Here is a 12635-nt window from a genome sequence, read left to right as displayed (position 1 = left end):
AGAGCTCTCCTGACTTTAAACTGGCTTGTCAGGATTCCTCCCCATCAAAAACTTGGAATAGAAGAAGAGAAATACCCCTTTGTTTAGTAAGAATATTAGGTACTATGTCTGCCAATTACTTTCTGTCCAAGTAAGTTAATTCTACCAAGTTCAATTTGCATATTTAGTAGTGAACTCTAAAATTAGCTTCACGACATCACTCTAAAGTGGTGTTATGGAGCTAATTAGGTTACAAACAGAGAGATGATCAGAGAGCCTAAGAGACAGCCATATAAATTAGTCAATGCATCCTGATAGCCTCACTCTAGTCATACTGGTCCCTTAAGATATCCCCTCGCATATAAAAACAGGCAGGTGGAGAAAAAAAAAGAAGGTGCAGAGAAGTGTGAACTGTAGCTGTCATAACTGTTGTCAACAGCAAGACACACAGTCTTCATAGCAATGACTGATCAGCCCTTGGGAAAGTTGGTTTCCAAATTTTGCTTTCAGCAATCAGCTTTTCCACAAGAAAGATCCACAATTTGGGGTTAGATAGCCAGGGAAAGACACAATGTTACAAAGGAAACTGGAAATGGGTTCTCAACATAACAGTCTCCCTAGCTGGCAAGGACTCTTGAAGACAATGGGACTGAAAAGGACCATATGGCCACCAAGTCCAGACCCTCCACAGTGCCAGGCAGCCATGAAAATATATTAATTCATATTCAGAAGTGTTTGCAAAATATCCACTACAAATACTCCCATACAGCATAGTTCACCAAGCACTCCCAAAAACCAAGACTTACAGGCTACAGGAGGAGACAAGAAATGAAGTGCATCATGTCCTAATCTCTGTGGCAGCTGGGAACTTGCTAGAGTAAAATTTCCGGGTGATAATCACAGGAAATAGCTAGCACCCGTACAACAGGCTGAGGGCAAAAACCTAACTCTCCCTGCTGGTTAGATAAAGGGGAGAAATCCCTTCTGATCCCAAGTCTGAATGCATCAGTCAGGCAAGTTAACCAACTACCCAAACAATTTCCATACCAGCAATGCACTCTCTCTTGCTTCCTGTCTTTAGTCACAACCAATTCCAAGGCTTACACGGCAGAGGGAAGCAAAAACCCCCAAATACATCAAGACGCATTGCCACATCACATACCAGTGGAGAAAATGTTCCTTCCTGGTCCCCTTGGGTTACCAGGGACAGCCCAATATCAAATAAATAAGGTACTATCTGCTTTCAAAGTCCCAGCCCATCAAAAACTCAAAACTCCTCTCCCATGTTTAGTTTCTTCTCTCTAGAAATTACCTCCTTCTATCACGGGCTCTCCATAACCTCATGGAAAAAATAAACCTAAACTTAAAACCCCACTACTTGTTTGAAATATGTCCCTGGAATCTACCTCTCAGATAACTAAAATATTTCTTCTAATTTTTAGTCTGAATGGGTTGATTGCTAATTCCTGCCCATTTAATCATATTCCACTATTATTCTCTTATTTAAACAATTTTACATCTTTGAGGCTTACTGCAAATGCGTTTCTAAAATGGCATCACGTCCATATTCTCTCTCAATCTGTATTTTGCCAGGTACAAAAGGTTAGTTTCTTCTCACTACCTTTTGAGATACATTTGCCAATCCTTTAATCATCCCAGAAAGCCTTCTCTACCCGTTTTCCAGCCTACATTCCCCCTTGCTGATCATAGTTGACCAGAACTGGGCATACCATATCCCAGAGAGGTCTTAGACACAGCAACATTTGTATCAGCAAATGCAAGCTTGGGGAGTCAAGTTGGCCATTTACTGAAAGCACCTTGCGAAGGTTAGAGATAAGAAAAAGGCTTCTTGTCAACATATGAAAATGTAGTGGCAGAGAAATCTGGGCCCACCTTTACAGAAGAGGTGCTTGAGGGGAAAAGACTTTTCTCCTCTACCTAGTTCCACTATAGCATAAACCAAAATAGCAGGAGGGGGCTTTTATAACCTCAAAGCCAATGGGAGAACTCGCTCCAGGGCTGCTAGATGGCCATAGTCCCATTCCTTACATCTTCTGTGGCTTTTGTGACTCTGAATGCCTAGATAATATGTGATATAATGCTAGAAATCTTCTCCAGTTAAAGAAAAAAAAAGAAGAATGTAAACTGAATTCCTTGTGATGCATCTAGAAATAATACCACGTAAGCCAAGCAACTAAATGCAATAAAATACAGGGCCAGAGCAAACAAATTAATATTATGATTGCTAAAATACAGAGTAAATCAGTCCAGGAATGAAATAAATAGCAATTATGAGAACAATTCAGAATGGCTTAGGCATATTCAAGAAAAATACTGCTGCTAATGGACCCCAAAAAGGTCTCCAAATTTTCTTTGGTTTTAGACTTATTTATGGAAAATAGAATAGCATTTCTGCAGACCTTGGACTCTAAAGACTAAATTCCAGTTACAATCTAAATTATCTTGAACCTGTAATCTGAGCAACACTGAAGATGTCTATCTGAATATTTTGTGACTTGCACATTCAAAAATTAAAAATGCTTTGTAATGTTTATTTCTCACTTATAATTGTTTTGTGCAAGTAACTAATGTCACCATATGGCCTCCATAAGGAAAAGTTTGCAAACTCTTTTTATGAGACATTAGGACACCTGCCCAGTCCCAGCAACATGGACTGCCTCCCTGTGGTCTGTTTCATGCCTTTGACAACTACAGGAATTGTTAACATTGCAGAATAATTGAAAGAAAGAATGTGACATATTTCTAGTACAAAGGAGCAGACAGAAATGTGATGGACAGTCAGCAACATATACTCTCCAGAGACAACAGCAAAACCAGACTGCCTCTTGAGAAACCAGTCATATATTAAATTTTGAAGGAAGACACCAAGGTAATATTACTTTCACATTCTGTCATATTCATGACTAACTAAACATCCATATTTACAGATTTTATTTGCAGATTTAAATCACAGTACCCAGAAAGCAGGGTCTAAATAAAAATGGGATAGGCAATCAGAAAAAAAAAAGCAGACGGAACATATCTAAAGATGTATCATAATTACACGTTTCCAAACAGTTACAAATCTTCAAATAGGAAATGATTCAATTTATTCTTGTGCAAGGTAGAGCAGGGCATTGTATTATTTCCACATTTTGCGACTGCCTGAATTCAAAGAGATCCCAGGCCTTAGCCTACAGATTACTGTCTTCAGTCTCAATTCTTCACAGAAAGATCCCATAGGAAGGAAGCTCATTCTCCAGTCCTCACTTCCCCACCCCCAACCATAAAGGTGCTTACAGAGGGAGACAAGAGGATGCTAAAGGTCTGGGTTCCTCTTACAGAGGAAACTTTACAACAGTGAAACTTTCAGTTAAACCCCAAAAGACTCCCTAAATAGTAAAAGAGGGAGGGAGGAGGTGATCTCCTTGCTGTCACTGCTGTTCCATGTTTTTCTTCCTCACTAGATTCACAGAGAATCTTCTGCATCCAGAAGAGGAACTGCTCAGATGCCAGAGCACATACATACCTTGTCTGACAGATTCACACTGTCCCCAGATTGGCAGATCATTTCTTGCACCTTATGCCATTTTAAAATCACCCTGCCCACTCTGCTGTCCAGTGTTGTAACGTAATTTATACCAATCAACGCTGACACTTACCAGTGTGCTTTCTGCTGTGCATCTGTAAATGGGACAACTTAAAGTATCGCTTGTTACAGCCAGGGTACGCGCACATGAAGGGACGTTTTTCATTTGTCTCACTTGCTGATCGGACAATAGTTGGAGCTACTCCTGGCACCCGTCGGACATCCTACAATGACAGAGACTCGCTGATGCAATGCATATGTTCTCAAGTTTTTAATTATCATATTCAAAGGCAAACAGTCAAATGCACTTCTCCATGACAAAGAGATACTTGAATATAGCACACTGCAAATAGGCAATTTTATTTTATTTTATTCTTCATTAACAAAGTACAACTTTAGTATACCTTAATCTGTTCTTTGTAGAGCATTAAAATTATATGAAGGTGAAACGAAGTGAACTCTGCTTACTAAATTCCCTCACCAATATTATACGTAAGATTAAACAGGCCATGTTCTGACGTCATGTACCGATCGCACAATCCTGGAAGAACACTCATTGGCACAAGAAATAATTTTAGGCTTATACCAGCCAAAGAGATAAGAGCATGAGCCAGAGTAACATTCTGTTCTTTATATTAGACTTTCATATTAAGTTAAAGGACAGGGATATTTATTAATGTATTGGGTTAATGCAAATTGGTAAAAAACAAAACAAGAAAAACTGTCTAGGTGGAGCTGGTGGATAGTTCAGCCTTAATACAGTTTGACCACTGTCACAATGTTCCATCAAAAACGATCATCTCCTGGAATAATTAACTTCCTTAAACAGTGCTAACTGCTTAGTTGTATTCACTCAACAAAAAGCTGGCTCACACACCTATTTCTGAGAGCTCGCTACTAAATAATGAATTGTTAAACCATACAGTAAATAAAAAAGTACAAAAGATGCTGTCTAAAAATGTTCACATATGTTGAAAACACAGAAGACAGAGCAACACGGAAGAGATATATTATGTAATGACTTTGCCATAAGTTTAGAGAAGGTATATTTTTACAGTGTTATTTACCAATGCTCTAACTTTCAGAAAGGGAGAAAATTAACTCCCATGAATGATATTTTCCTTCCAAATGTTTCTAAAGTAGTCATTAGTTCACAATCGCTTATTTTATTTTCTTTTAATGAAATAGGTTCAAATTAGTAAAGCTTCAGAAATCCCTGAAATCAAAATGTCATCTAACACTTTTTATATACAATATTGGACTTAACCCATTGCAACCACAGAAGCCTTACACGGCAAAAGTGACTGCAGCTAGATGCTGGACCTTCTATTTTGGGCCATTCCAAGAAGCTGATAAGGAATATTGCCTCACAGATGCGTTTTAAAGGAGAAATAAATAATTTTAAATGGCTGTGTTAGAAAGTAGTCTTACATTATACTTCAATGAAGTCAGGGCACATGTTATTTCAAGCATTTCTTGATAACACAGGGAAACCGCAAATCAAGGGTGGATTTATAAATACCAATGAAGTAGTAAACAAACATTATAATCAGGCAGAAGTTTACTTCCCTATGAAGAATGCCCTGCTATACTCACTTGTATGCCTCTAAAAACTCCATGGGTGTGTATTCTGTATTGGGCCCCACAGCTGTATAACATAGGAGCACTGTGGTTCTCATTTTCATATCCTGCTGTATGGCTGTAAATAAAGAGGGGAATAATGGAGAAATGAAATAGTTTTCAGTACTCAGCTCCATGTGAGAGGTTTCATTTCTTAAGTTGGCGATAACATATGCAGAGTTCACTTCTGCAGCCAGGATATCCAAGTTCAAGCAGCATTCACCAAAAGAAGCCTGTTCTACCTTTGCATGGGTCCGCTCCCTTCTGGCCCAATGCACTGACCCCATACATACATCTACCAGTATCCATTAAGACAGTCAGAAAAAAAATTACTGCCATGATTTGGACTCTGATGTATTTCCACAAAGATATTAGGTAAGGGGAAAAAATCCACATAGCAGTGTAACTGTGTCATGTGCACATGTACACGTTATTTATCAGTTAAATGTGGGGCTGGCTATTGCTAATATCTTTTGGAATGAGCAAAATGCCTCAAGTTTCACATTAAGTGCAGTGGATTTTTGTCAGCACCTCATGACTCAGATATTACCAGATACTACCATGAAAGTGATGACATTTATAAGAATAGCAGTCATGTACTCATAAACAGAGATTACAAATCAGTGTCCAAACTATTTATCCCACATATCAACTTGCAGGATGCACTACAGATTAACCCTTTACAAAAAAAAAATAAATAAAAAAATCAGCCTATTCCTGCTGGGTATAAATGATCAAGATTCCTCATGCAGCATCATGACAACAATTTAAAAAATATGTAACTTCTGTTGTGTTTTGGGGGATGTCACAATCATGTGTTTATCTAATTACACTTATTCTTCAAAGTCTTCCTTTCTGCTCTCCAGAATGTTAAAAACATTGCTGTATTTCCTGTGTGCAACCTCCTTGATGTCAAAATGATGTAAATAAACTTTAGCTTTTAAATTAGTAGCCACATGTATTAATATACACTGGCAATGGTAAGTGCTCATATTTTACACTGTGTTAGAAATTAGAAAGCCCAGAACAAAGCCCAAGGGCACAGAGCTAGGGACAAAGATGGATACCTAGGATGTTATCCTAGTCTTTGCCAAATGCTTGCAATAGCAATTCTAGGGGGTCCCTGAGGCCCAGACTCTCATTTCACTGGTCCTTCCTTTCTTTTCACTCAAAGTTCATGTGCAGAGTAGAATTACAAGGAAGTTTTAAACCACTTAAGTGATTTGCAGAACAGCCAGTGGAACTGGAATGCAGGAGACATCTAAACAGTTTGTGAACTTCACCAAAAAGGAGGGGAAGAGTTTTTGTGAACAGCTATTACTGTAGCATGAGGGCCACATCCGTCATTGTTAGTCCACATACCAGCTTGCAGGCTGCCACCTGACAGATGTGCTCTTTAGCTCAAGTCCTTTGCTGCTTGAAATACTAGATTCAAATCCTGGTTACAACAGCTCCCACCAGCTGCCTAACCTGAAAGGCACAAGTGCACACAGGCATCACCTATATTTTACGTCCTATTTCTAAGGGCACTTCCACCAGATTCAGAGATCCACTCAGCGGTCGTTTTGGCCCAGCTGTTCAGGGAGGAGCATCACGGCCGTAGCCAAACTAGTAGCCATAGCAAGCCTTCTGGAAGGCAACTTCCACTTGCATCTGTTACGCAGTATCTGACCTTGCATCTTTGGTTGGTTCAGTCAGCAGAGCCAAATGACACAAAGACCTGCTTTTCAGCGATTCAGTGACAGCCACCATTTTCCTACTTCTGGCCAGCTACAACTTGTCAAGAATTCACTTCAGTTCCTCCTACCCAGGCAAAGGATCAAAGGCTACATCCTTTAGGAGACTTTACTCTGCTTATTTCAGTCTTAAGAGGCAAACAGGAGATCATAATGAAACAAGCTATAGGATGGTTACAAGAAAGTATTGCTGATCTGTGGCATTATCTGCAATAGTAGAGAAAGGAAGATACTATTATCTGATTCAAAGGGATTAATCTCTTCTCTGGATATGTACCATGTCTAACTACATAGAGTCTCCTTTTGTCTCCTACTTGGGGCCTTTTGTCCCCTAATACAGGCAATAAATTACCATTTGCTCAACTCAAATTCCCCATCAGTGTTGAATTTTCCTCTCCATTTAAAGGCAGCAAAGTCCATAGACTTTGTTAAAAAAAAAAAAAAGAAAAGAAAAGGAGGGAGGGAGGGAGGGAGTTAAAAAGCACCCAACCCATGGTAACACTCATGTTAATCACAAATCATATGGTGCATTTTTAAAAAGGAGGGAGATGAGAACTACCATCTTAAAATGAGGAAGTTCTGCAGTTTGCAGCAGAAGCTGTTGCTGATCTGCAGTGTATTAGTAAATCTAGGGTAAATGTGAACTTCAGCATTAGTCATCCTGAGTAACTGTGTAACCTTTCATTCACACCTTTGCTAACGGCCTTACACATTATAATAAACAAGAGACAAAAAGCCAGATAAGAAGAATTCCCAGGACAGAAACTTTAGAAGGAACAGGAATATCCAGTAAAAGCTTATGCCACAAAATACAGCCTAACTTTCCCTTCAAATTCGCATGTTTTTCATCCTTCAGTGATTAAGATTTTTGTAAAAACTAGTCAGTTCTGAAATAATCCCTCCCAGAAATAAGAAACAGAACAAACACTCTGTCTTGTGCCCTCAACTATGTCTCCATGAATGGGAGATATCCTCCAGAAGATCTCCATCTTAACTTTTATTGCATAGTTGGGAAGTCTTCCTCAATGTTCAGCCTTTTCATTTTCATATTTCCTCCCATTATTTCTAATTATACTTCACTATAGCTGTACATAAAACTGCAAAGCCTTGAAGATTAAAACCTGTTTTCAGAGCCTCCTGACCCATAATATACTAACTACTGAACAGCCATCTACTTAAACAGCTCCCTATAAGAGACATTTTAGGGAGGAACCATAGTTCCCATTTTAAAACATATCAGCATTGACTGGTACTCAGCATGGTCATATGGACAAAGACAGCAAAATGGGCCATGTGAGATTTCTTGGGCAAGGTGGTATTATCTACTATGAAGCAATATGGAATAATTTGATCTTCAGGGAGGTAGAAATTAATAGTGAATGTTCATTCAAATCAGTGAAGATACTGGTACACTGAAGGGAGTTTTCACAGTCAGTCCCTACCACAGCTCTCTTGAACTTGAACCTTTACTCTGCATCAATAGTAACCTTACTGTGAAATATGAACTCTTCTCTTTCAACCTCTTTCCTCTATGCATCCATGATGTACGCCACAAAATTTATACCACATTTTGCACAGTCAGGTTTATTTATGTTGCTATAATCTATATACTAAAATAAAAAGAACTGATAGAAGAACCAGTATAAATCTCCTAAATACATTACTGAACCTGAAACACCTGCTTTACTGCATTAGAAAGATAATGATCAGAGGAAATCCCACATACATGAGCAATGAAAATAAGTGATGAATTTATACCTGCAGTACATTAAGTAAAAGGAAATCTTAAGAGGGTTGGAAATCTTTAACTTTTGTCTTTTCTAGTCAGGGATTATATGTTTAACTAGGCAAACAGACAATGCCTCATACACTTTGACTTCACTAAAGTACAAAAATAGTGAAAACTTGTCCAGGTAGTCTCTCAGGAGTAGGCAACATCCTACATCTCCCCCAAGCACCATGAAGTCCACATTTTACGTTTCAGATCCAGTAACAAAATATGTATTACAGATCAGAAAGAAAATGCATTAGACATTCTCCGGTGCTGTCCAGGTGAACACTGATAATACAGGGTAGGTAAGCACTGATACTTTGGGATAGACCTGTTCCCAGAGGAGGATCCGCATGTTCTCCTCGGGCAGCCTGGGCTGGTGCGGCACCACTGAAGGCAGTCGGGAGAACCACCAGCGGAGCCGCGCGCTGCCCTGCTGCAAACCGGCTCATGCACCGCTGCCAGCGCTGGCCTAAGCTCCGACACGGTGATGTCCCCTTCCTCCAAGGGCTGAGCAACCCCCAGGAAAAATCCAGCTAAAGCCAAGGGGATACCAAGGGGCAAAAAACAAACAAACAAAAAAAACCCCACAAAATTTCCCCTTTAAAGCCTAGAGTTATCATTAGGAGAGACACAAGGCTAATCCCTCTGCAAGTCCTACTAGGAGTCAGAACTAAGCAAGGCCAGATGCAGCCGAACTGGTCTGTCAGGATCCACCAGGAATTTTTGTTCAAGTAAGGACTGCAGGATTGGGCATCATGGTCTCATTCTGCCTTTACCTGTAAATACGCAACTCCCTTAACTTCAATGGGAGCAGCACGAGGGCAGAACTGGACTATAAATATTTAGAGTTCACCAAGTTAGTTGATGAAAAATGGCCCAGTGTATCTGTTCTTTGGTTCTAGACAGTCATAAACAGACCTGGAAACCTATCCATAAAATGTAACTCTAGATAACTGGGAAACAAAGACTGATACTTATGCAACATAAAATGCTAAGCAAGTGCTATCTGTTGGAGAGTATTTAGAAATGCTTGCATTTAGCAATAGTCCAGCAAATCCTTAACACTTGGAGAGTAGCTCTTTTAAAATGATTAATCTCAAAGTTGTACAGATTGTACAAAGATTAATAAAAATGAAGGTTTTACAGATGAGAATGTGTGATGAAAAACAGAGCAGCTTTAGAGAGTTGTATCAATCTAAGTGGTTATAAAAAAACTCATAAAAGATGACATTCTAATCTGAATATTTTAAAAAATAATCAAGCTGCAATTTCTCTCTCACACCATTTTTACTTTGTTAAGCTGAAATTGTCTGTCTAATATATAAACCAGCTACAACTTAATCTGAAGAGTTAAGCTTCTTTATTATTATTTCATAAACCAAAAAAGGGAAGCTTTAAGGCATACCAAGGAGAGTTAGAAAATTTCAGATGAAATGTGAATACACATTGATTCATGAGATTCAGACTTGGAAGAATAAAAAAAAGCCAGAAAGCAAGATTACATTAAACAGGCACCACATTAAGCCTCAATTTAATTGTGTTTCAATGCAGGAACAGGAATTTTAGGGTTTAGAAACAGAGCCAAAAAATGAGGCAAAGTGAGGGTGTGGGCTAGTCCCATTGATAACAGAACATAAAGGAAAAGAAGTAGAGCTAATTCCCTCTGCTAAAATATTTACCATCCTAGCACCATGGGAAAAATATGTATGGAGACAGCAAAAAGATTCTGATTAGTTATATAGAAGATCATTTTTCTGCCTGTTTTTTGTCTAACACTATTAAGGAGGGTAGAGTATAAAGCTGCATTTTTATCTGCACTTTTCAAGGCAAAGGAATATTAAAAAATGTGATTTCACAGATTACAGCCCTTCTGCCATCTTCAATGAGAAAAACAGCTGGTTGATGAAATGAAGGCACCGGACCTTCAGGGGACCCTAATCTCACTGACTTCAATCGTTTTTTTTACCGCTGACCTCAGTGGAACCAGGATTTCACTCCAGACTTCCCTTCGATGAGACACTCAGCTATCAGTAGGAAAGGGGAAATTCGGTACTAGAAACAATAGGTCATCATCCATTCCCAGTTCATTTTGTCTGCAGAACTGAACCCAAGTAGGAAGTTTTGCATCTCCAAATTTTACTAATTATACCTCCATAGGAAAACAGAAAAACCTTTATGAATCTCTCCTAGACAAACTGAGTTTTCACTGTCTTCTTTAGATGCAGTTTTAATGGTGTTCTACAAAGATCATACCTAATTTTCCTTCCAGTGAATCTGAGCAAAGAGCAATATATACAAATGTCTATGGAACACATTTATTATTTAGCACCTGAATAAAAACAAGAGGTACAAAACTAAATTTTGTCTGGTTATATATGAGACTTCAGGTGGCTGGAGGAAATACGGATCATTCCTTTTGCTCCAAGAGCCAAAGAGAAAACTATGCAATATATCTATTAAGTCTTGCTGCTGTGCACGTGGCTATACTTCTTGTCTACCATGCACTATCTATTCCCTGCTCTGTGTAAATTATTTCCATGTCACTTTTATGCAGAACTCATCAAAACAGCAATGAGAGTTTTATAGTCATGAGGACTGTCTCTACAACAACCCTAGGAAGGGAGGCAGTATTTTCCATGTTGTACAAATGGGAAAGTAACAGAAAGAGACTAAGGATAAAAACTGAGGAAAAAGACATCCACTAATTCTGGGCATCCATTCTGAGATGTCTAGGACCTGAGTTTTCAAAGTAATAAGTACAGGACCCACTGACTTTCCTGCGACAACACAGATCATGTCTCAGCTGTTTCAAAAAAAACCCACCACAAACCATAAACCTTTCCTTTCAGATCCTTGAAGTTGCCAATTCGTGCAACAATTCCCAAAGACACTAAGACAGCCCTCCCCCTTGTCTCCCCAATGTTTTGAGAGGGATGGAGAAGTCTCTAGACAAACAGGCATCACATAATTGAAATATTAGCTCACAAGGCAGTGAACGTGGACTACTCTCCGCTCACTTGTGGGTCAGACTTTACATGAGTTATAAGCCCAGTTTGAACACAGTCTTCAGTGTTAAGAGTTGAACATGAGAATCTACAACACAAGCTCGAGTCACTTGGACTAAATGGTAGCAGTAGTGGTCTTTTCCTCCAAGGACAACTCCTTGCAGAGAGAAGCATATTTTGGGCTACTGGACATCATTTTGGTTTGCCAGCAAGTAGAAATGTCTAGAATTCAACTTCTAGGACCTACTCCATGTTCTGGAGCAGTCTAGTTGCAGCCCTTTCTATCTACTTCTACCCGCCCCACACTTACATCGCTCCCTGTCCCCTGCCAATCTATCATGTTCTTGTCTCCCGTTGGACCATCTCTGTTCACCTTATGTTTCCCTCTCCACCATTTAGCAATGCTGGTCATGCACCCTATTCCATACCTTTTACTGCCCACTTCTGCTTGATGCTCAAGCTATTCCTTCTGCAGTTTCCTAATACTTACACCTACTGAAAGCACTAAAAGACTAAAAGCCAGAGAGACAATGAAACTTCTCGCCCTGAGCTCCAGTATCTGACATTAAAATATCCAGAGAGGAAAAAATTTCAGCAAATCTGCTAAGACTTAAAGCCACAGGCTGAAGCAGGCTCCAGGCAGATAAAATCATGAGATAGTTGCCAGACTCTTGCTTCTACTAATAATGCACAGACAGGACTGTTGAGAAGCTTGCAAGTCAACTGCAATGATTTTCACAATGGCTGAAAAGGACACAGTTTTGGCCACCTGACAATATTCCTTGCCAAATACCAAACTTCTAATCCGAAGTGAGAAGATTATGATCAATCAAATATTGGCAAGAATGCAAACAGATAAAAACAAAATGCTACCAGAGAAACTGCTAGACAACTTAAGCACAGAAGCTGTTTCCAACCTTACCTAAAATATA

The 12635-nt window shown here is 39.2% G+C and overlaps 1 protein-coding gene across 5 annotated transcripts in view; it reads right to left on the bottom strand.

The window, feature by feature from the left end:
• Positions 1 to 12635, bottom strand: part of WT1 (WT1 transcription factor) — a 40689-nt gene that overhangs the window by 12557 nt on the left and 15497 nt on the right. For all 5 annotated transcript variants that reach the window (XM_067296201.1, XM_067296202.1, XM_067296199.1 and 2 more), the window contains 2 exons: positions 5165 to 5267; positions 3642 to 3792 (listed from right to left, as the gene is read on the bottom strand). In XM_067296201.1, the coding sequence (XP_067152302.1) occupies positions 3642 to 3792; positions 5165 to 5267 (254 nt within the window). The remainder of the gene's footprint in view (positions 1 to 3641; positions 3793 to 5164; positions 5268 to 12635) is intronic.

The sequence above is a fragment of the Apteryx mantelli genome, chromosome 4, assembly GCF_036417845.1.
Source record: "Apteryx mantelli isolate bAptMan1 chromosome 4, bAptMan1.hap1, whole genome shotgun sequence".
Taxonomy (NCBI): domain Eukaryota; kingdom Metazoa; phylum Chordata; class Aves; order Apterygiformes; family Apterygidae; genus Apteryx; species Apteryx mantelli.
The sequence above is the reverse complement of the archived record's forward strand: the minus strand, read 5'-3'. Positions and strand labels throughout refer to the sequence as shown.